The following is a 22657-nucleotide window of genomic DNA, read 5'->3' as shown; positions in this document are numbered from 1 at the left end:
CCAACTGGGTCATTTAGGGGTGATTTGAAATAACAGCGTCGGGATGAACTTGCTTTAATTTCTCCTCCAGAGCTACCTACCTATTACGTCGAGCGCTTGCTTTGAGGGCAAATTTAGGTGATCAAGTTGTCGGAATACTTCTCTCAAGCGATGTCATTGATTTCCAAACAAGTTTAAGGGTCGCACTCAATGAATTGAGAAAGCAGAAGCCCAAGGTGAGATAAGCAAGTACATTGTAAAGGCGTTCCTTAACATAGAGCTAACTGTTCCACGAGTTACGATTATTTGCCTGCCCTTTAAGCCGATGGGCAATCTAAACCTTGAGGTTTCCGAGGGTTGACCAGAGCAATAATGGATTAACTGATTACACCTGTTAGTGATTAGCTGCTATCTTTTACACTCCTTTCACACTTGATGAACTTGTGAAACGTAATGAAATATCGGCTTTTTTTGGCTCGCCTTTCATGGGAATTTGCTGCTTGATGATCCTTTGGCGTTTGCTTCATGAGCCTCAAGGGAGCATTTTACTTTGGTAGGGATTAACCGGAAATCGGCGAATTGCATGACGACAGGATGAACCACGTGGGCGTGGGACTTGAGAAAGCACTATTCAGTAATCAGTTCCGCCTTCACAAGGCTCGACCCCCAAAAAGTGGATTCATAGTAAAAAAAAAAAGATACATGATCCTTTTTAGAAGCTAGGGAAGGCCCTTGAATATTTTGTAGAAGCCAATCACAATTCTACCACATGCTGTATGTACAATGGTAAACTGTTGATTTTGTTCAAGGTGATTGTTTGTCTAAACTAACGCTTTTTGGACTTTACTTTCATAAAAGCCTCCCACCATAGTCAAAGATATGGCATACTGAATAGGAAAAACATTAGATTAGGCGAATGATTGTGCCTAGTACAGGGAGAGAAAGGTGAAGAAAGAACGTTCCTTTTGCTTTGAAATAAGAATAGTTCTAAGCAAATGTGGTTGCCTTGCTGAAACCTCCATTTGTTTGTGACATCAAAAGCATTTTGTTGCGATCACATGAATGGCAGGAACCAGCATGCCATGTAAATAGACCAATGGAAACACACGGAACTAATCCAATTTGATCCTTTGCTGGCCGGATTGTTGAATCAATCTCTCCACCCTTATAAAATGGTCTTCAAATATGATTCAATCCAACCATGCTCAAATCCAGCTTTGAAAATAGGAAGATGACATGCTCAATCTGCAAATTCATTCCTGTCGAGAGTCTGGCTGATTCCGTGAGCAAATGGAGAACAGAAGGCTTGTTGAAAGTGAGAGCGATCTCTTGATGCTATCCAGCTCAATACAAGAATGATGATCATTGGTCAGGCTCATGTGTGACCGTATCAAATGAATGAACTTGGATCTTCTGAGTCACTTCAAACACTCTCCACTCTTGAACACGGGCTTGATTACTAGTGTCATGACTGAGCCCCTTTTTTCATTTCGAGTTAGTTGCTCTTGTTATTCTCGTGAGCTTGGCTATGGAAACGTGTGACGAGGGCGTTACTTTGCGGGACTTTTTCGTCTTCTTCTGAGGGACTACTCAATCTATGTAGAGGAGACTGACTCATCTGTTTTGGGGATCTAGAGTTGAGTTTGAGATGCTCAAATGTTGAATCTTTTTCGGTTTGAACTTGAGAATTTCATGCATCACGCATATGTATTGTCGAAAATAGTTATGAAGGTGGGATGGGAAAGAATATTTTTTTATGTTTATAAAAGTCAAGGCATTTATAGGTTGAGCACACCTGACTTCAACTTAGCATTAGGTTGTAGATGTGTCATTTTTGCTTTTCAACACTATTTCTTTCTTTTGAAAGAACCCATTTCATAATATCTTCATTGCGACTCTTGGTCATATCCTGGCGTATAAAAACTATACTATATGCAATAACTATACATTTACATGTTGTCAAAAACACAAGCAAATCGAAGGGTCATTCCAAGTTTCACGTCGTCCCCGTGAGAAGCCCACAAGCAGGCCCCAATCATCCCACACCAAGTTGGGATTAGAAGATTCACTGTGAGAAAAACCAACCATTCCTGGTTGTCTGTAATATCTTGCTGTGGTTGATCAACCCCACTATTGTAATGGAACAGTTTGCGCGTCAGTGTTTCGCGTTCCATGCCTTTGGAACATGTGCGAGTGTGTGCATGTCGACAAGCTCGCGCATCAAAACAAGTCTCTCTTATTCATACATGTTGTCTTAACACTAGTAACTAGTTCCCAAAGAATTACGTACAAAAGATACTTGATTCGATTTATTGTATTTCGGTTAAAAAAAAAGGGCTTGGCGACATCTCGTGGATTTTTCCCCTGGAAAGAGAAGAGCAAGGATATCAAGAATGACTGCATTATCGACAGTGCGAAAAGAGCTCACTCACTCTACTTTTAGGATTGACTTAAAGTCGGAATTGAATTCCATCCCTGCAAATGTCGTTGTGGCTGGCTCATGTTCAACGATTGACTTCGTTTTAGAGAGCCTAGCCGATTGAAGAGCAAAACTGGAGGAGGTGGGCGAGGAGGAGGTGAAGCAAAGGCAGGAGGCGGGGTGAGATCGTCTTGGGTTGGGTCGTCATCGTCGGAGCCGTTGACTGTTTCAGCTGGCTTAGCGTAGAAAAGGCCGTTCCGACGGTCAAAGCTCCCATAGTCGCTCATTTCCAGGTTGGTCTCGGAGTCTGTGGGATAACCTAGTGTGGAACATTCCTCCATGGGGTCGAATTGGACCTTGTTCCCACAAGAGCACTCCTTGACCACGACTTGATTCGGGGTCCAAGCTCTCATACCCAAATTGACCTCCGAGACCCACTTCTTGGTCTGCCAGTTCTTGGCCATTGGGTCCAAACGCCGAGGGGTCGAAGGGACCAAGGATTGGGTGGAGCCGAAAATGTTGGACAGTTCTTGGAATGAGCTACATTTGGCCAAGGGGTTCTCCTGGAAGCTGGACGAGAAGGTCGGTGGCTCTCGCTGGCTTTTGTTATCGTCCTTGATGAGTAATGAGGTCAGAGAGGCGGTCTTCAAGGCTTTGCGTTGCTTCAGTGTTCCATTCGGGAATTCGATGAACCGGGATGGCGATTCCGTTCGCCGGCTTTGAATGAGCGTGTCAAAAATGGCCGCATGACTCTGATCGGTGACGTTCTCTTTTACATCATCCAGCTTGGATTGGAAGCCCTTACCTCCGCGAGGCAATGAGTAAAACTTGGGGCTGGGAATACTTAGGGGTTTGGTGACCCTAGCCGCGTACACTTGTCCGGGAATCTCCTCAGGGATTGGTTCCAAAGTGCTACATTCAGAGGCCACACTTGGACTTCGCCGACTTCGAGATCGCTCCACGGGCTTCGTGGGGCCTTGTGGATACTTCCGTTGGATCTGTTCCACCACCTTCTTCACTCGAGAGGGGGAATTATTGTGGCCGGCATTGTCAGCGACGACAAGTTGTTGACTCGGCCCCATTTTGATGATGGGTTGTTCATTGTCTGCAAAATACTCAACAGTCTTTGTTCCAGGTGACAACCTTTGATCTTGGATCGAGTTCCCATTCCCGGACAAGCATTGCTTCTCCGCCAAATTCCTCAATCTGTTTCTCCTTTTTTGGACGGCAATCTTGTAATCCAAGGACAGCATTCCGTCAGAATCCGACAAATATTCATTTAAATCCTCGAATACCAAAGAAATGGGGTTAACGACATCCGTTTCACCCAAACAAGTCTGATCCAAGTCTGACGAGCCAACAACTTTCGAGGAACTTAGACTATCCAAAGACCGAGGAAGGCTAGCAAAGCGGGCTTGTCCCGCAAAACGCCTCGAGGAATCTCGTTTGGGCACTTCGGGAGGAGTGAAATGGGGATTCCTTTTCATCGTGGAACACGGGTCATCCAATTCGAAAGGATTCGCCGTTGGCGACTCATCTTGGAACTGTGGTGGAACGGGAACAGGTGGGACCCTGGCACAACTGAAAGCGAAACGTCCAATTAACCCGGGGTTGATTGACGAGCTCGAGTCGAATTTCGTGTCGTATGTATCTCCTACCTGTCGCCGCTAAAATTTTCGTAGTATGATCCAGGAAAAGTGGGCCGTTTGGGTGGCTCACGGGTCTCTATCATGGGTTTGTTTTCCGACTCATAAGCACTGTCATGGGCAGAGCTCGAGTTTTCTGACGGCAAAGAATCCATTGGACTGGCCTCATGGGTGATAATTGACGGCTTTTGAAGAGAACGGAGAATCAATATCCTAAAGGAGCAAGAATAAACAAAAGCTCAAATATTTACCAGGTCTTGATAGGATGCCACTTCGTTTTCATAGATACTCTCACGAGGACATGGGAATTTGGGCTCGAGTTCGGGGTTGGATTTGATTGGATTCGGGACCAACCTCTCGGGCTTCTGTGGGGCCCTTGGGGTTTGGTTGAATTGGTCGATTTGCTCGTAGATATTTTGGTGGTCCACAGGCTTGGAATAATGAGGTTCGAGGACGCAGAAATTGTTGTGCGGGGAACCTAGTCGGAGGCGAGGGACTCCAATGCTTGGGTTCGATTTATCTACCTCACTGTAATGGTCTACCAATTGAGGAACATTGGAGTAGATGGGCTCGGACTTGGCACTAATCACACTGTACACGGACTCTTCGTTGTTTTTGAATTTGTTCCGCTCATTTTGGAACATCTCCAGGATCTTGACACTCAAGTCTTTGGTGAACTCCTCGGTCTTGACATAGTCCTCACATTCAGAAATAAGATCGGTTATGGACACATCCAGAGCCGTTGTTGGCTTGGAGGACACTGATCGCTTTTGCGTTTTGTCTATCTTTTGGTACATGTCTTCTACACTCAAGGCCTGATTTGAGACGAACTCTTTGGGCTGCTCTTGGCACTGCTTGACCTTCGGCGAGGCCGGACCGGCAAACTGCTGGATTTGGGGAACATCTTTTTGAAGTCCAATCGAGATGGTCGGGACGACTCCTGAGGGATGAGAAAGTTCATTATTACCCCTATCACTCGGTTTGGGGTCAGCAAAGGGTGTTTTGGTCTGGACAAGTAGACGAGGGAGTTGATTAGTGGGAGTTGAAGGGGGAAGAGGGTGTTTTGGTTGGTGTTTTGGCTGTTGTTGTTGGTGAGAATCACAAGAATCACTGGCACAGCACACGGTTGGGACGTCACTCGAAGAGAGATGGTTTACCTCCGCATCATGGTTCCCAGAGGTGAAGAAGTCTTTCTTGGTGGCAATCATGCGGACCTTTTCGAGGGTCTTCTCCGTGATGGAGGAGTTCGAGCCCCGACGAGATGACTTGTCGTCTTCTTTGGAAGTCAGTGAATTGCGTTTACGATCATCGCTCTCCGAGTCTTCTGTGCTTGATTTGCGAGAGAGGGATCGGAAAAAACGACCCACCTTCGACGTGGGTGTGGTGGGGGACTGATCTTGCGCGGAAGGTTTTGCCGTCCCCGGATCGTGCTCATTAGTCTCTTTCCCTTGATGGATGGCATTCTTGAGTTTTTCCTTCACGCTTGTCAGGTGGAATAGAGATTTATTTCCCATTGATGAGGAGGATTGAGCAATCCGTTGACGCTCAGGTTTCCGCCTCGATTGATTCGGCACAATCTTTACCAATGGGCTGGAGAGATCGGTGACAGTTTCTGGAACATCGTCATGTGGCAGATCTTTAATGAGGTCGCTGGAAAATGCCGAGCTACATCGGGAATCTGCCATGGTGGAATTGGAACTCGAGCTCGAGGTTCTGACCAATTGAGGTGAACTCTCTGTCAAATCGACGTTTTGGAACTTGGCTGGCGGGGGTGGGACTTGGTCAAGGAACTCGTTCAAGGCCTGCGGCGAAGGCTTTTGAGGCGGGGCTGAGTCCGAACCATTGGGTGAATTATTTTCATCGGACAGGATAGAATTGACAGAAATGAGCGAGTCCTCGGAGATCTCACTGCCCCATGAGTCATGTTTCTTGGCTCGAGTCTTGATCTGATTTGAATTGTTTTCCCTTTGTTCCTTGATGGACTCAGATTGGCTGAAGTCCTTAAGATCTTTCAAGGCCTTCCGCAAGTTGTTACCCTTGGGCAGACCGCAAGCAGAAGGAGGCCTTGAGTTTGGCCTCGACGAGGTGGGCGTGTCCCCAGCCGCCTCCTCTTCCTCTTGAATGATGCTCAAGTAATGCTGTCGATAGAAGTACTGATTAGCAGACTTGTTCCGTTTGATGGACTGATCCAATTCCTCCTCCTCCTCCTCGCCTTCTTCTCGTTCCAGGCCTTGTTGTTCCCGTTTCCTCTGCTCGTCGTAGTCCAGCCTCTCTTGATTCAAGATCCCGTTCCCAATGTAGTTGAGGAAGTCTTGAAGCTCCTCATCAGAGGGCAAGGGGCTCCCGTTTCCACTCCTGGTCCCAGTTCCTTCATGATCCCGCTGTCTTTGGTCGTGGAGTTGGGTCACAGTCGCAAGAATGTGGTGCACTTGCTCGGGGCTCAACTCTGGACGAGCTTGAACAATTTGGCACCTCAGCTCCTCCATTCTGTGACTGAATTGAATGAAGTTCTTCTCGGCCTGTTGACTCAACACTTTCTCGCTGGATTTCAGCGAACAAGTCACCACGCACTGATAGTTAAGTTCATCCTCATTGTCGCTCTCTTCATCAGAGGCCGACCAATGCTCCTTCTCAGCCGTGTCCGATTTCTTGAGATTGTGATCTCGTCGTTTGCCTCCCTTCTTCCACTTGGTCCCCTGATTTCTCGTAATTGATCCAGGCCGTCCTAAAGAGTTGGATTGAGAAGACCTGAACGACGGGGAGATAGAGGCATTTCCCCCTTTCTGTGGGCCACTCTCCAGAGCTCCTCGAGAGCACGACGAGCTGGACTGGATTGGAACCCGACTTGGCTCGCTCTCAAGTTCCTCCTCGGCGATTCGTGGTCCAGCTCCACTCTGATTTCTCATGGGAGAATGACTCAAAGGCCGGTATCTTCGGGCTGCTTTCTTGTTGGCGCTCTTTCCTCCCCGCTTAGTGGACACCTGTGACGAGCGTCCACGCTCCAGGTTCACAGGGGGTGCAGAGGGTGGAGGGGGAAGATCCAGATCTGAGGCATTGACTTGCTCATATCGTCCACTGTCATAGAAAGCCTGCTGTCGAATCTGTCGCACCACTTCTTTCGATCCAAAGCCTTGCCATGAATGAGATCGACTCAAAGGTGTCTTCTTTCGTTGTCGTCCGGGAGATGAGGTGCTTTCTGGGGAATCTGGGACACCACTGGCACCACTGACACCACTGACACCATTGGGAGGACTGAGAGAGCTTCCACTCCGAGAATCACGAGAATCAGTGGACATCTCGTTGGAGGTCTGGCTACTAGTCTTGTGAGATTTGGGAGGTGGGAAAAACAAGCCAGGATGGGAAACGAGCTTCTCCTTTAGATTCTCGACGCTCTCGGCAAGTTTGTTAATGGACAGGATGCTGGCCGTAATGGGACTGGCATTGCAAACAGCTCGTTGCTGACTTGGAGGCGATAATGCTTTGCTGGCGTTGGTGTGGTTAAGTAAACTTAAGTTCACGAGGGATTGGATGCATCCCTGTTGCATGGAAATCTCTCTCAGCTTGTCCAGATCCGATCCAGCTGACAAGGACTTGAATAAACAATTTACAGGGGCACGATCCTCTTGGACGGAACCTTCAACCTCCTGGATCTGACTTTCATTTCCCTTGAGAGTTTCACTTTGATCTGGAATGGGCCCTGAGTGGGTCACAATTTGCGTCAGTTGCTCTGGTGCCTCTTCTGGGGGCGACTCTTCTTTGGGGGCTTGCTCCACAAGGATCTCAAGTCCCAAGGAATTGCGCTTGGCTGGGTTCAGACTGCCTCGACTTTTCTTCCTTCGAATGAAGATCTCGTTACTTTTGGACCTTCGTAGAGTGGTTTGGAGCTCAGCCGTCTCGCTATCCTCTTGCTCAATTTCTCGCTCAGGGACCTCAGAGGTTCGTCGCTCGAGGTCTCGATTGCCTCGGAGTCTCTCAAAGAAATCTTCGTCCTCTTCAAACTCGACTTCCTCAACGCTTCTGGCCCTTTTTCTCTCGGTCTCTTGAGCGATGTTGCTGCCTAAAGAGGGGGCGGACGTATTAGAAAGCTTCCGTAGCCTCAGTTGAAATTCTGCTGTTTCCGTATCGTCTTCGGAAATGTCACGCTCCGGAGCTTCTCTTCGTCCACTTTCTTTAAGCCTTTGAAGTCTCAAGGCTTCAAATTCGTCCTCACTCTCGTCAGAGGAGGCAGGGTTGCTCAGAGTAACGAGCTCCAGATCTTCATCACGCAAGAAATCATCCTCATCCTTGTCCAAAATATTTGTCTGAGAGGCTGTGAAATCAATGCTATCATCGTCAGCATCTTCATCTTCCTCCTCATCATCGTTCTCATCTTCGTCATCATCCTCATCATCATCCTCAGATACTTCAAAATGTTCAGGTGTGGTACTTCTGGTGGGTGCTTCGCAATCCTCATCCAGCATTGGATCAATCGGATTGTCAGGGTCGTCACACAAGGTGATCTCAATCCGGATATCACATTTCACTTTCTCCGGAGACTTTTCCTCTGTCTCTTTGACGCTTAGTCCTTCGGATTCAAGCTCTTGAATAACTATAAAATTCGGCACAGACACTTTTGGGAGGTCATCGTCGTCCNTTCACTTTCTCCGGAGACTTTTCCTCTGTCTCTTTGACGCTTAGTCCTTCGGATTCAAGTTCTTGAATAACTATAAAATTCGGCACAGACACTTTTGGGAGGTCATCGTCGTCCTCGTCTTCCTTGACTTGAACCTTGGCATTGTCAGGTGTTATGTCAGCACTAGAGAGAGATTCCTCGTTAGCAAAGTCCGAATCACTTGGGACCTCCTCGATTTCGACACGTTTTGGGTTTTCTCTCGGTTTTGTCGTCGTTGTCGACACTGCTCCTAAGGACAAGATATTCCCGGACTGATTGGTGCCCTCGGGTGTGGCGGCGGTTGTTTGATTGTCGGTCGTTTGATTCCCAATCACAACACCATTCTGTTCGCTGTCGTCAGGAAATTCCACCACGACCTTGGTGTCCCGTTTGATTGTCACTTCTGGCCTTGTCTGGTCGGGGATGATCTGGGGCCTCTGCGTTTCTCCCAGCGAACGCGATCTGGTCGTTTTTCTCTCACTCACTTGAACCGCTTCCTTATCTTTTTTCTCAGGTTCGTCTTCAACTTCTTCTTGATCTTCGCTCTCCTCGGCGAGTGGGGAGATATTAGTTTTGGCAAATCCTGAATGATGATGGCCACTCCTGTAGGTGATGTGGCCCTCGTTACTCACACTGCTACTTTCTCCTCCTGGAAATGCAGGTGGCTTGCCCCCCATCCGTTCCTCCTCATCAAACTCGAGATTGCTTGTGAGGAAAATCGCTCTCATCGGCTCCACTTGGGTTAGACGATTGACCCCATTGATTTGGGGAGGATGTTCCATCACCACTTTTTGCCTCCAACTCGGGGGAGCATAGTCAGCGGAGTCACACTCAACGCCTTCGTCATCGATGAGTCGGACCTCTTGCTTGGCACTGGAGTTCTTGTCAAATGCATTTGGCCTCGTCACCAGTCTCACTGGCGTGAGTTCTTTCCTTCCATCGGGAGCCTGATCCTCCAAATGCCTTCGTTGCATGTCGATTTCTTTGGCTAGAGGGGCGCTTTGGGCTGCAAGAGCCGTGTCATTGGGTTCCACCTCCGTCAACAGGGGACCGATTGGACCACTGAAGGTTATCACATTTGGTGGCTGCGAGGGGACGTCAGGAAGCTTGGCTGCTCCCTCAGGATCACAACGTGAATCGGAATTTTCTATCACAGGAACGAGTGGAACATCATCTCCACTCGAGCATTGAGGGCTGGATTGGCCTTGTTGTTGGGACTGGAATTGATGGTGGGGGTGGGGGTGCTCCTCCTCATCTAACGGGGTCAGGGATCTCTTTCGAAGCGAGGATCCATCGATACTGGAGGTGGAAGCTCGTTTGAGTTTTCTTTTCGATTTGGACCCACTTGATTCTGAGAGAGCCGACGGTTGGATTTCTCGATTGTAGTAGTCCACGATGTCGCGGGCCATCAGCTCATCCGCATTGGTGGCATCCCTTTGTGCCATCATATCCGTCAGAGACGGACTAGAGCATGTCTTCATTAACCTTGGATTACTCTCGGGTCTTCCGTTGGCGAGGTTGTGGTTTCGAACAAATTTAGTGGACCAAGGGAGAGTGCTGTTAAACGTATGAAAGCAAATTTGGGTCGTTACATGTATCTGTGGATCGTTGTTAAAGGGTTAGTTCAAAGCTCAACCTGAAAGCGGCCTGGGACTTATCCGTTTTGGCCACGGCCTCCCATATCTTGGCCTTTTGACTGATGGATTTGGCTTTTCGACTCCGGAGTTGCCCCGATCGTCCACGAGATGGCGACAGTCCCCGAGAGCTGGAGTGATCCAGACTTTCTTGCGAGCTTTCTCGCGATGACATTGAGGACCTAGAGGAGAATGGTAAAATTGATCATGACATCCCAAAGCGAGGACGGAATTTACTGTTGAACCCAAACGTATTTAAACTAAAAAACATGCATACCATGTTGAAAAATCTTTTTTTTTCATTCTCATGCTCTTCATTCAAGATGGTTTGAGTGGCGTATTACTAAAATCAAGACATTGAGGTCTTAACTAAAACAAGCCTACAGTAAATGTAAAGCTAATTTTTAGTTTACCCGTTGACACTGATATGTGGAGAGGAGTACGTAAATGATGCTCTTGAGTAATGATTATGCCACAACTTTCGACAGCTTGTCGGCCTAGAATTTTTTGTTTACTACTCCAAATATTTGTTTTGCCAATTTTCATGTTGGTCTTGAAAATGACAAATAAGCCATTCCAGTAAATGTAATCTCAATATTAGTAATCTGAAAATTAAGCCAGCAAAAGGTTTTCTAAAGCTCGTTTTCGCAAGAGCGCTAACGTGTTCTACAATCCATCTTTTTGATACCATCATGAATATTCATTGTGACCCTTGGTCATGTCAATATGGATAAGCGCTTAAACATATTCTATAAAGGCCACCAATACGAAATGGAAATATCATAAACGTAGAGTAAAAAGTGACATCACAAATGGGCTGGTTTGATTTGGCTCTTGAAAGAACAACGATGAAGTTACAAATAGGAGAAATGAGACAACACCAATAATGTATTCATCCACTTCAAGCAAAAAATCCCCTCTAATTACAGTTTTAACCCTTTGATTTTACCCCATCTCCAAACTATGGTCAGTTTCATTCGATTGACAAAAAATATTTGTGAGATTTCATTTAGCTCATGATAATCTTGCAATGGCCAATCTTACAATTCAGCGGAATATTGCTGAATTGCAGGTCTTGACATTCCTGAATGCTCTCGCTCTGGTCTGTCGTACTTTCATTTCCCATATGAAGGCATCATTTGTTCTGAGGCAATGAAGCAAAGCTTTTTTTACTCATAACTTTCGGTGGCAAAGAGGTAAAGGACATTCGTTGGGTTGACCTTCAGAGTTCCTATATTATTAGCCCCTCCCCCGGATATGTGCCGGATGCAACGAGTAATGATTTATCCAGCGACTGGAACTTTGTGGCCCCACCAAGAATGATGACACACCTTTGAATTACGTCTTTTGTACTTGAAAATTCGTGAAGACTGAACACGCCCGAAGGATGCAAGGTCAATCGTGGCAATAAGTCAACGGAATTGACTCTATTCATCTCTCTTGTGTCGAACGCGCTTCAGAGTTCCTGGTCGTTCATGAGACGTTCTTTTTGAGGAACGACAAAGGCCGACGACTGACACATGATGGCCTCGTGAGCAATGAAGGTCGTCGCATGACTCAGAGGCCAAAAACTGACCATTTCTCTACAATTCACAAGACAAGTAGTATACTTGTTCATGTGTGGGTGTGTCAAGTACGTAAGTACAAACCGACAAGTTCCTCATATCAATAGGTTTTTTTGTCATTGAGGTACCAATGTTGGTTTTCTGTGTTCTGAAATGAGTCGCTACAACTCTTGCGACCTTATTCTCCACCCCTACACACAAAAAAACTACTATCTGAATCGTGGTTTTGAACCCGCTATTTACATATTTATTTATTGTTTGTCTCGGGCTGTTTTGTATGAATAAGGTTAAATGAGTAAGTTAATCTTTTACGAACATCAAGTATTTGGCTCGCTTGTGTCACTAAAGGACTAATGTTTTGCACCTTACTTTATATGTAAAACCTAACATAACAGCCTCTGAACTTTAGATGACGAACAGTTGAATCTAAACAAGTCAATTATGAGTTTAAAATTTGGAAAAAATAGTCCAATTAATTAATCCATAAATACATAAATTTGTGTCTCATCTCTTACTACGAATTAACAAACTCCCCCACAATAATATATATTGTTGATAAGATCTGCTTTACCTGGAGGATATATCATTTCGAATCGGTGATCGAGCGGATCGGTGGAACCCCGTTCCATTTTCCTTGGCGCTCCCTTCGCATCCGCTGGATTGAGAGGAACCGCGCGGTCGAGTGAATGGAAGTTTTGGAATGTGTGTAACTCCGTTTTCTGGCGCCACTTTGGATCCACCTTCCTCAAAGATGAGACTTCGGCGAAGAAAATGGCGATCCTGGGACTTGGAACGGACAGGCCACCGTTGGGCTGGGGAGATGGAACGAATGGAACCCGAAGAGAGAGGTCTCGACGATCTGGTTGCGGTTAACGCCTGGTTCACTAGAAATACCCGAGTGTGATTGGAAATGGTGTGCCTGACATCAGTCTCCTACTCGCGGTTCCATGGTTTCATGAGCTCATAAGGTCATTTAAAAAATAGATTTGGGTGGGGGCAAAGCATCTGTTTCCTTTTACTCTTATCGTTCTCGCCATCGCACCATTACGGCTAGTAGGAACTAGTCGTCTTGTGGGAAATGCCTGGTCATGGCAAAGTGCACCCGATCAATTTATCTCTGCCTCATTGATTTGCCGCTACCCATGTTCTGGAGACGAAGGAAACAAATATTAGGCCAAAGACGTAGGAGTGAGGCCTGGATACTTTCTGCACAAGGATATGCACTGACATGCCTAATGAATCGGGCAAACATGACAGCTTGGGCTAAACAATTGGACATTGAACGTCTCCAACTGGTTATCTCGAACTTGCTTTGAGGCTGTACGTGATCGATTACCCGAAACAGACATCTTGCCCGTTTTTTTCGCCACTTTGATGTGGCGAGGTTTTCGTGATAAGACAACAAATCTTCCACAAGAGGGCTGATTAAGTACAGACGTAACATTGCACTCGGGCTCTCTCTAAACCTAATCAACATGGATTGTGTGGTGATTTGCCCTTGAATAGTAATGGCAGTGACAAGATAAGGTTGACGATAAAGAACAGATTAGAAGCACAAAATAAATGCCATGAGCTCATAAAAGTCTGGTCCATTCCAATTGTTCCACTTACCTTCAAGAGGAGTCTGGCCATTCACCAAGCAGAACCTAGAGCCTTCATTTGGAACAATGGAGACCACTTTCTTGGGGGGCACCCGCCCTTTCACGTTCTCCATGTTATGGAGATATATCACACACATACATACGTTACGTTTCCTTAAATTTCTAATATCACAGACGCGCCTGGCTGATCGAGTTTAGCAGCTCTTCTTGATCCCCAGAGCAGTTGTTTTCTGGAAATTCTTCAATGGGTCCACCTGCCCAATACAAGGAGTACATGACAACTATGGACACGGGCGTGAGTCTCTCGGACTGACGCCATGGTCAATGAGGGGGCACAAACATTCCCCAATGTCAGCCTCGTGCTCCAACTTTATTCATGGGCTTGGCAGCCAACGTCTTGCTCGCACTGTGGTCGATTCTATCGAACAGGACCCACGACAAACGGTGGATAGTAACCACCCATTTGTGATGCTTCCAAATCCAATAATGATTAGACGATTTTCTTTGAGCTCTCGCCTCAAATAGGTTCAGGCTCCTCCGAAGTTAAGGTTGTATTTTGTTTTGTCGTGAACGCCTGATTTGTTCCCTCTACTGTGCTGCTCTTTGTACGTACTCGTGTACATATGTACGTACGCGTACAGTAACTGGGATTGCGGACCTCAATGCCACAAGACAGTGGCCCACAGGAGGTGAGATCCAAGGATGAGCAGATCCTGTCTGTGCTCCTCGCAAGTGCATATCACAGATATGTTCCACCCGAGCCAGTTGAGAGACGCTGGAAGGTGGAACAAGGGGAACACGATTCTGATTCTAGCTCAAGGTCCAGATCTGTGGCACAAAGAACGTTCCACGGAAGCGAAGGAAATCTTGGCGGCCGAATGAGTACGTTTAGAAGCTTTTGAACTTGATGTCGTTCTAGGAACATCCGACAAGGCAAATGTGCAGGAATATCACGGACTAGATGAACTAGAACGCTCATCATCTTCAACAACAACTTGAAAGCTAATCGAATAGAGAGACTTAGTATCGTTTTCGTCGGGAGGGGGAGAAAATTTGACATCATATTGTTCATTAAAAAAAAATTAAATGCAATAAAAGCTAGTTTTCAGGCTTCAGTAAGGTAGACGACATTTCAATGCACTCCGAAATTCTTGTCATTTCATGCATATTCGATTCAACAAGTCCGACGTCTGGATTGGAGAGAGTCAAGCACTCCGAGATGTCTTTTGAAACAAGGATGCACCATAATTCTGAGGCCTAAAGAGCGTGATTTAATTTTTTGCACCGTTGAAAGACTGCAGTTTGTCAATTGGCGCTGGAGGCTGAAGCTACTCAATCCGAGGATGCTTTTTTCGAGTGAGTGAGAGCCAAGCATCCAACGAGTTGAAGTTTGGGATTGATTCCAAGTCATTGAATGTCAATGATTGAAATGACCGCAGAAGAAATCAAATGTAGGCAAATGGGATTTTCATGGCATCTAACATTCATATTTCTTGATACGTAACTTGTTGTATATCTGTTCTGGATTTTAGAACTGGTACACTCACAACTCTTCTATGCCCTTTGCTTTACCCTTAAAAATCGATCATGCCATAAGTTGATATTCTGGGTTCTAAGTATAGGGCCTAAAGTGAAAGTCTTCAAGGCCATTGTCGGTCTTGAGACCGGTAGGAATATATCATAACGAAAGCCATCCTTTTTAAGGTCAAGCTCTCAGGAAAAGCTCTAAGACATAAGATAACAAAATGTGTGGAATATCCTCTTTATAATTTGGCGATCGTCGAAGAATAATTCTAAATAAGTCGTACCAAAACGTTAATTGCATCTAATGCAGATAGTAAACTCCATAACATGATGAATCTATCGATAAAATAATTTTAGATATCATTCAAAATCCTTCGAATAATCAATATTAGTGAGCGATAGACATCTGTGGCTGAGGATATTGGTTCGTGGAACACTCATGTGCATATTCATATTGTGACGCGTGTCGTCATTTCCAATCTTTGAACACTTCTTTACAACACTTACATCCAAAAAGATGGGTTAGAAGGTTCAAAAAAATCAGTTCATCTTTTCTCCTTCTTTGAAATGACATTTCTCTGAACTATGATTATCAGTCACGCTTCAAGGGCTCGAATTATTCATCATCATCATTATCATAACATCAAGTGGCCTCCTTTGGTTGGTCCCTTTTTCGTAGATCGTTCCAATGAAAATGCCTTACCTTGATGACACTTGTCCAGGGCGTTCCTCAATACTTGAAGATCCTCTGATTGGGATTTGAGAAGGAGTTTCCCGGTCTCTTTGGAATTGGGATCGATCACGACCTGACTCAATTTGCGCTCGCAAGAAATCTCACCGATCTTTTGATCAAGATCAGCTAAAAGACAGGTCGACAAATCTGTCTGGTCGTGTTCCAACTGGTTTTCCCCTTGCTCAGACTCCTCAGCGATCTCATGATAAATGGCATCACCCACTGAAGACTGAGGAACGGGTTGTACCTCTTCTGAAATTGAATGGATGTACAGGCACTTAGTATAGATACAATGTCCAACATAATCAATTAACCTGGTACATAGTACATATTGAGCAAAATTAATCTGGAAATAACTCGCTCGATTACCGCGTCATCAAGTTTGCGTGGTTGGAGTAGCTCCAACTTTTGTTGACGGGGAACTTGATGAACTTTGTTAAATTCCTCGTTAAAGTATCGCGGTCGAGAAACATGAAGCTGTTTTAATTAAAGAGTCCGATAATGATCTTGGAGAAGGCTCATGGGCTCATACTCAATTTGTCAAAAATTCTGGTCGTCACTGAAAGTTGGTTGGGCTCAATAGCTTTTAATCAACTCCTGGTGCTCGCTGTCACTCACTGAAGAGCCATGCCTCCAACGTTTAGACAAAAGCTGAATAATATGAGAACGGATTATTATTCTTAAAAAATCCTTTCCTAATACCTTGATAGTACTTTAAAAAATTGAAATACATCGCACATGTGTGTGTTAAAGTGTTGTACCCTATTTTATTGAAACTTGCATTCGGACTTAGGAATCTTTTTTTATGCCAAATATGCCAAAGGCTCACGAATTTAGGAAGGAGATGTGGCTTAGTGGTTAGTGCAGTGCTCTAGAATGAGAGAGGTCCCTGGTTCGATACGTCATCTTTTTAGGACTCGTTTACAGACCCACACTTCGGTCGGTCCTGTTGAACGCTCATAACTTGTGTATGAAGCGGGCGTTGTTTGAAATACCCTTGCTTAATAATGGCTCGAACTCAAGGATATATGTATCGTTGCATAGGCCAACGATCTACGCTCATGTGGCTTCAAGTAAAATTTCAATTGAAGTTGAGCCCTTATAATTTAATGCACTTTTTAATAGCAAGTTTCAGTGCCGGATTTTGCAAGAACCGCTCGAGAACTAGACAGACAGGCTCAAGAAAATTAGTTTTGCAACAATGACAAAGCCACCAATTATCAAGAAACGTCATATCTTCTTTTATCGTGATCAAATATTATATGATTGAAAAATGGCCTTGGTCTTTACTTTCAGCACGGATGAGTACGGATGTTTCTTTTTTGAGCGGATGAGATTTTTACCCAAACATGAATTAAGATATGTTTCAAATAAATAGTCAAGTCCCTGGGTGTAAAGACAATGAACGGGGGATTCGAATAATAAACAACAGTTTCATTCTAAGCCGCCCAATTCCTTTTTGGTGATAGGTCCGATAAATATGAATCCCAAGTCTTTAATGCTTCGACCGAGAAAAAAATAGTTAAAAACCTTTCTCATCTTTATGGAGACTTGGACCCCCCAAAAATAGGGCCTTCTCTTTATTTTCAAACATTTTGGCCATTCTCATATTTAAAAAGAAAAATACTCAGCACGTTTTTTGAAATCCCAGAGAGGGTGAGCCGAAAATCCCGAAAAGGGTACATTACTCAATCACCAAAGAAAATTTAGTTAAAAAAGGAAACTAAACTTGCAAAACTAGTACACCTTATTGTATGGAAGGGAAGAAATAATAAGTGTTAAAGTGGCCCGAAAAACTTATTGTGCGATTTTCTCCGTCTTTTTTTCCGTTTTTCCAATCGAAGAAAAACTGTTTTGGCGCCAAAGGCACCCATATTTTGGATACATATTTTGGATTTTCCATGAATGATACTCGAGTGCAAATACCAGCCATTATGTGTTAACAAGCCGAAACCTAACCCTGACTGACTGTGGATCTGGATCTGGCTTGGTCCACCGTTATGTCTTGTTCCCGCCGACCACGAGAATTTGGTGCCCGTTCATGAGGTGACAAAAGCCATGAGCCAGCAAGCACACTTGCTTGAGGTGAGCATTTGAGCGTTGGTCCAGAAGTTTCACCCAACCACGTATAAAGGATGTGGTTCCTTACTCGAACCTGGATCAGTCAAACACGATTGCTCACACATTCAACCCAACTCCCAAGAGAAGATACCGATTTCAAACGTCGATTCTCTGCAACAACGCGTGAAACATTGGTCATGGTCAACATCTCCACCCAACTGGTTCGAGCTCTGACCAGTGTTCTCTTACTTGCAATATCCTTTCAGGTAATGTGCAGAAGCATCCATCATTGCCAAACCCCAATGGGAGTGTGGAAAATTTGCGTGCAGCATAGATCTGTCCTAACAGAAAGTGGAACATTGCGCTTGATTTCTGTTGGAAATGCAAAAACTGTATTTGACAACGTAGGGAACGAAATCCATTCGAGGTTGATAATTGTACAGTAAGTCGATGATCGATAGTCGTGTGCGTACAAAACCACACATTTATCGTATTCGTTCCCCGTTCACTTTTCATTTCACACATTATGTACATAAATGCATTTGATTTACATTTGAAAAGCAACTCCAAATTTGAAGCCTAAATCACGGACCCGGGATGTTTTTCGGCATCTTTGTATTAATAGGATCGGCTTCTTTTGCTACTGAAGAACTATAATCGATAGGTCGTGGTATATTTTGGTTATAGTATGCAGAAAAAAGGCTCGAAATTGTTTTCAGTCATGTCCTACATGTCAAATATTCGCACTATTACTTACAAAGATGAAATTGCGCTGAATTTGTAACTCAGACTTAAATTATGAACAGTTTCAAAATGCTTGGCCAGAGATTGGTTTTGTCTTTGTAAATCTATATGGTTCATGAATCATTTAACAGTACATAAGTAAAACTAACTTCCTCCCAAAGTTCATCAACGAACGCGGGTAACACCATTTTTCTTCATCTCGATCCTACTCATTGAAAACAAGTTCCAAATGAAAAATTAGCCCCTAAGTCTGTCAACGTTCACGTGCCCAAATGAAATGAGCCCACTTTTGAGATACTAACACTAAAACATGTATGAACATGAAACTCTAATCCCAATCTAGGGCATCACTTGTTTTCCCTCGTCCCTGGAGACCGATCTTCTGATGGGCCAGCCGGAAATGACGAAACGTGTCATGCTTCCGGTGTCCAAATTCGCCTTCCTCCCGGACAAGCTCCAATTGGACCTGGGCCAAGAGGGCGGAGCCGGACCAGGTATGAAACATGATCCTCTGTTGACCCGCCTCATTGGGTTGTAAAGGGAATCTAGTCTCTGACATTTTTAGATGGATCTTCAGCCAACCAACCCAAACGGGGGCGCGACAATAAACGACACCAATTGAACTCCCCTAATCGGCGCCCGTACAGCCTCTATGATTATGTCTACGGTCGCCAAAGTCTCCCTCCACAAGGCATTCGGCTGCTCTTTCCCGATGTGTTTCATTAGAAAATCGGAGCGAACGGTACCCGGGGCATTGTCTTCGTGCAATGGATACTTATCATTTTTATGATTATTGATGTTATTATACATTTATGCCTACACCCATATGTAAGTGTGTACTACTATTTGAGCCCTGCAGCAGATATTGAAGAACCAAGCCAATAATGCAAGAGGAGGCATCTGGATTGGTCGCCAGAATTGAATTGAGCATCGTTCATGTCTGGTCTCTACGAAATAAAGCCTGTCATGAACGCGCCTTGTCGTCTGGTTTGTTATTGTTAATGTTCCGGCTCTTACCTGATTTTCTCGACGTCCTCTGCCTCCTCCTCCTCCTCCTCCTTCTCCTTGCCAATTTTCCCCACTTGAGTGATCAAAGTGAGCCAGATAAATGAAAGTAACGACAAAAAGCACCACCACCGACAACACTAGGAACGACACTATCCGTGTAATGCTACAAATCAGGAGCGAGAGAGATCGCCACTTGGAGAGCCAAACCGAGACTGACGGACGAGATTTCTTGAGCCTCTTCAGTTACAAATCAGTGAGCTCGAGGAGCAACTCTCCGCACTGAATTGAACGACACACACGCACACACACACACCATTACATGAACATCACTCGTATGTACTTGCACCACTGCCTATGTGTTGTGCATTTCTGCTCGATTCTTGAAGTTCGCGTTGGCAATTCGGTCTTCAAGGCATGAAAGAGATATTTTTGTTTGTACATGCTTGAAATTCGCCTCTTTTTGCCATAGAATCAATCTTTTTATCAACCTCACTCAAGGGTGATTCATTCATGAGTGGGCAAACTTAGCCAGTTGCTTAGCCGTTTCTTCATACGCTAAAGCAAGGAAAACGTCAACACTGGACAGAGACGGTAGGGTGGGAGAAACGTAACTTTTATCCAGATGAACCGAAAGCATTTTCCTTCACACAAGTTGGACTTACTTTAGTTAGATCAGAAAGCGTTCGCGAATTTTGATCTCAATCGAACATCTGCGTCCAAAGCAATGCGGTCCTGAAACTCAGTACGACGTGGGGAAAAAATGACTTGCTTAGCACCACCTTCGTAAGATCTTACCAAAGTGGTGCTAGCTCATTCAATTTGCGCCCTCCCTGGTCTCAGTTTTAAAAGCTCATAACTTTTGACACGGACGTTCGATTGAGATAAAAAATGACCATTGCTTTCTGAGGCTATAATTGAGTCAACTCATGTAAAGATAAATGCATTTGATTGATTGGAATTGGAATTATTCATTTTCCCCCCACCCCTGTCGCTGTCCAGTGATGAAGTCGTCCTTGGCTAGAGCAATCATTTGGAATTTGACCGATCCTAGAAGAAATTAGTAAAGGAAAAGAAAAATGTGGTAGAAATAATGCAGAGAGTTTTTTCTTAAATAGTCTATAACCATTGCTTTCCGCTAAGGTCACTCCATTCACGTAATAGCTGGCATAATTTGTCATCTTTCTTTTAGCTATATACTCGGATGGAATACTGCAACATGAGACGTACCGGTAAGTGGAAATTTGATTGCCTTTACTAATTGTGTGTCTGTATATATGGATTTATATTTCGTGCGTGAATGACTTTGAAAATATAACAAGAACCAAAGCTGAGTTAGCTAATTGCAAGATTATTCATAGTTTTTAAATCATACGGTAATATGAGGTAATGAGGTGCTGCTTTTCCAGATTAAGCAAGCGAACCTGCGGGCATTCCCGAGGGTGATATAAGAATTAATTTTAGCTGTGATGATGGACAATTGGGACACCTATCTACGTACTGTACAGCAAAATAACTCAAGGATGTGTTTTTAAGCATCAGATGGTTTGTATTTTAAATCGTTGAGCCCATTATAATTCTTCTTTGTTCCCTGTTTTTTTCCTAAGGTGAAGAGTAAGCCTGAGACCAAAGTATTTTGAAAGTATGGGATGTTGAATGATTTTATGGCTGACTTTCGCATTGTGTCTTAAAATTCTCTCAACCCCCATTCTATTCCGTTAAAACAATCGGTCCTTCTTCTTGAAACCAATGAAGACGAAGGTTTTTGTGGGATGCATTTTGTGGGTGCTTGACATTCATAAATCAAAGGTAAGCCACATTCTTTTGTGGCAGTCTTGTGATGGTTGTTGCTGTTTGATGTTTTGGAGCTCATCCGAAAATCATTCAGAACTTTTTGCTTTTTTTCCACAAGGATTCGCTCATGTGCAACTGCAAACTGCAATTGTGCAATCTCATCGGAAATGAAGTCAGGGATGCCAAAGCAACAATCTTACAACTCCAACTTGTTGGTGAAACAATAGCCTTTTTAGAATTTGATTTCCGACAAATATCAATTCTTTTCTTGTACTGTTTTGATGGTAAACCAAATTACATTCCAACATGAGTTAAAGAAAAGTACGCGGAAAACAAACCGCACGCACTTGGTCTCTAATGGCAACACTGGATCAACTTTAACAGAAGAAAAATTGCCAATGATGAAATAATAGTTACTTGTAAATCCGATCAACATGTCCTGCATATATAATCACACGCTTATTGAACTCTTGTCAAGCCAATGCCAATGATATTCCCCTTATCGAATCCTCTCCCCGTATTGGATCAATTTTGGCTTGAATTAGCTCGTGGATAAAGAGATTGATTTGATTGATTGGTTCAATTGGAAGAGCGGTACAAAGACAACAATGGCCTCAGCCCAAGTCTGACAGGTTTGCGCAAATGGTTTTATCACAGGAAATCATCTATCAACATCATCGTCGTTACTGCATTTTACCAACAACATTGTTTGGTTATAATTGCACACCTCTAACGACAACTGAATCGAATGCGGACGGACGGATGTCAATAATGATATTCCAATACTAAAAATTATCAAGGAGGTTTCTCCAAAACCTATCCTACTAAAAACATTCTCAAATAGGAATCACGTAAAAAACACTTATTCTACAAGTAACTAAGAATGCTGCCTTTTTATCGGATTTCCACTAAGAATAATAGTTCGTAGAAAATTCAGTATAGAGTAAAGTAAACATACGCAATATTGCGAGCTAAAAATCAACTTAAATCTTCTAATGCGTGCACTAAAAAAGTATGAAATTATAACTTGATTTAAGCTATATTTTACATTTGGAGTAAAGGTATATCTCAAATAAATTTGAACCCGTTGATTCCTTTGGTTTTGCCCTAAGCGACTGATCCTGGAAAAGTGTCTTGACACTTCCCCTGAGCATGTTGAAAGTTAAGGATCCTTACGCAAGTAAAAAAGGTTGACTCTCGCAACATTACTTCTTCGGACTTGCAAACGGAAGAGTTTAAACCAGTACTGCCGGGTTAAAAAGCTGTTTGAGTTTCTTAGGTCAGGCCATGAACCACTGGAG

The 22657-nt window shown here is 44.2% G+C and overlaps 3 protein-coding genes across 7 annotated transcripts in view; 1 reads left to right on the top strand and 2 right to left on the bottom strand.

The window, feature by feature from the left end:
* The window catches only part of LOC131892428 (titin homolog), a 105085-nt gene that overhangs the window by 22145 nt on the left and 60283 nt on the right, over positions 1 to 22657 (bottom strand). For all 4 annotated transcript variants that reach the window (XM_059242298.1, XM_059242299.1, XM_059242301.1 and 1 more), the window contains one exon: positions 15723 to 16004. In XM_059242298.1, the coding sequence (XP_059098281.1) occupies positions 15723 to 16004 (282 nt within the window). The remainder of the gene's footprint in view (positions 1 to 15722; positions 16005 to 22657) is intronic.
* Positions 10118 to 14850, bottom strand: LOC131892440 (uncharacterized). Its single transcript, XM_059242322.1, has 3 exons — positions 13506 to 14850; positions 12466 to 12778; positions 10118 to 10511 (listed from the first exon to the last, which is right to left on the bottom strand). Exons 1-3 carry the CDS (start codon positions 13630 to 13632, stop codon positions 10307 to 10309), a joined length of 645 nt encoding a protein of 214 aa, XP_059098305.1. The 5' UTR covers positions 13633 to 14850; the 3' UTR covers positions 10118 to 10306.
* LOC131892441 (uncharacterized) lies at positions 17766 to 19532 on the top strand. Of its 2 annotated transcripts, none has more exons than XM_059242325.1 (3): positions 17766 to 18079; positions 18901 to 19051; positions 19135 to 19532. In XM_059242325.1, exons 1-3 carry the CDS (start codon positions 17888 to 17890, stop codon positions 19281 to 19283), a joined length of 492 nt encoding a protein of 163 aa, XP_059098308.1. In that variant the 5' UTR covers positions 17766 to 17887; the 3' UTR covers positions 19284 to 19532. The 2 variants fall into 2 exon arrangements, with proteins under 2 accessions (XP_059098308.1, XP_059098307.1); XM_059242324.1 differs by having other exon boundaries at positions 17772 to 18079; positions 19123 to 19532.

Source organism: Tigriopus californicus, chromosome 12 (genome assembly GCF_007210705.1).
Source record: "Tigriopus californicus strain San Diego chromosome 12, Tcal_SD_v2.1, whole genome shotgun sequence".
NCBI classification, from domain to species: Eukaryota; Metazoa; Arthropoda; class Copepoda; order Harpacticoida; family Harpacticidae; genus Tigriopus; species Tigriopus californicus.
Note: the sequence above shows the minus strand (reverse complement) of the source record. Positions and strands in the feature narration are given on the sequence as shown.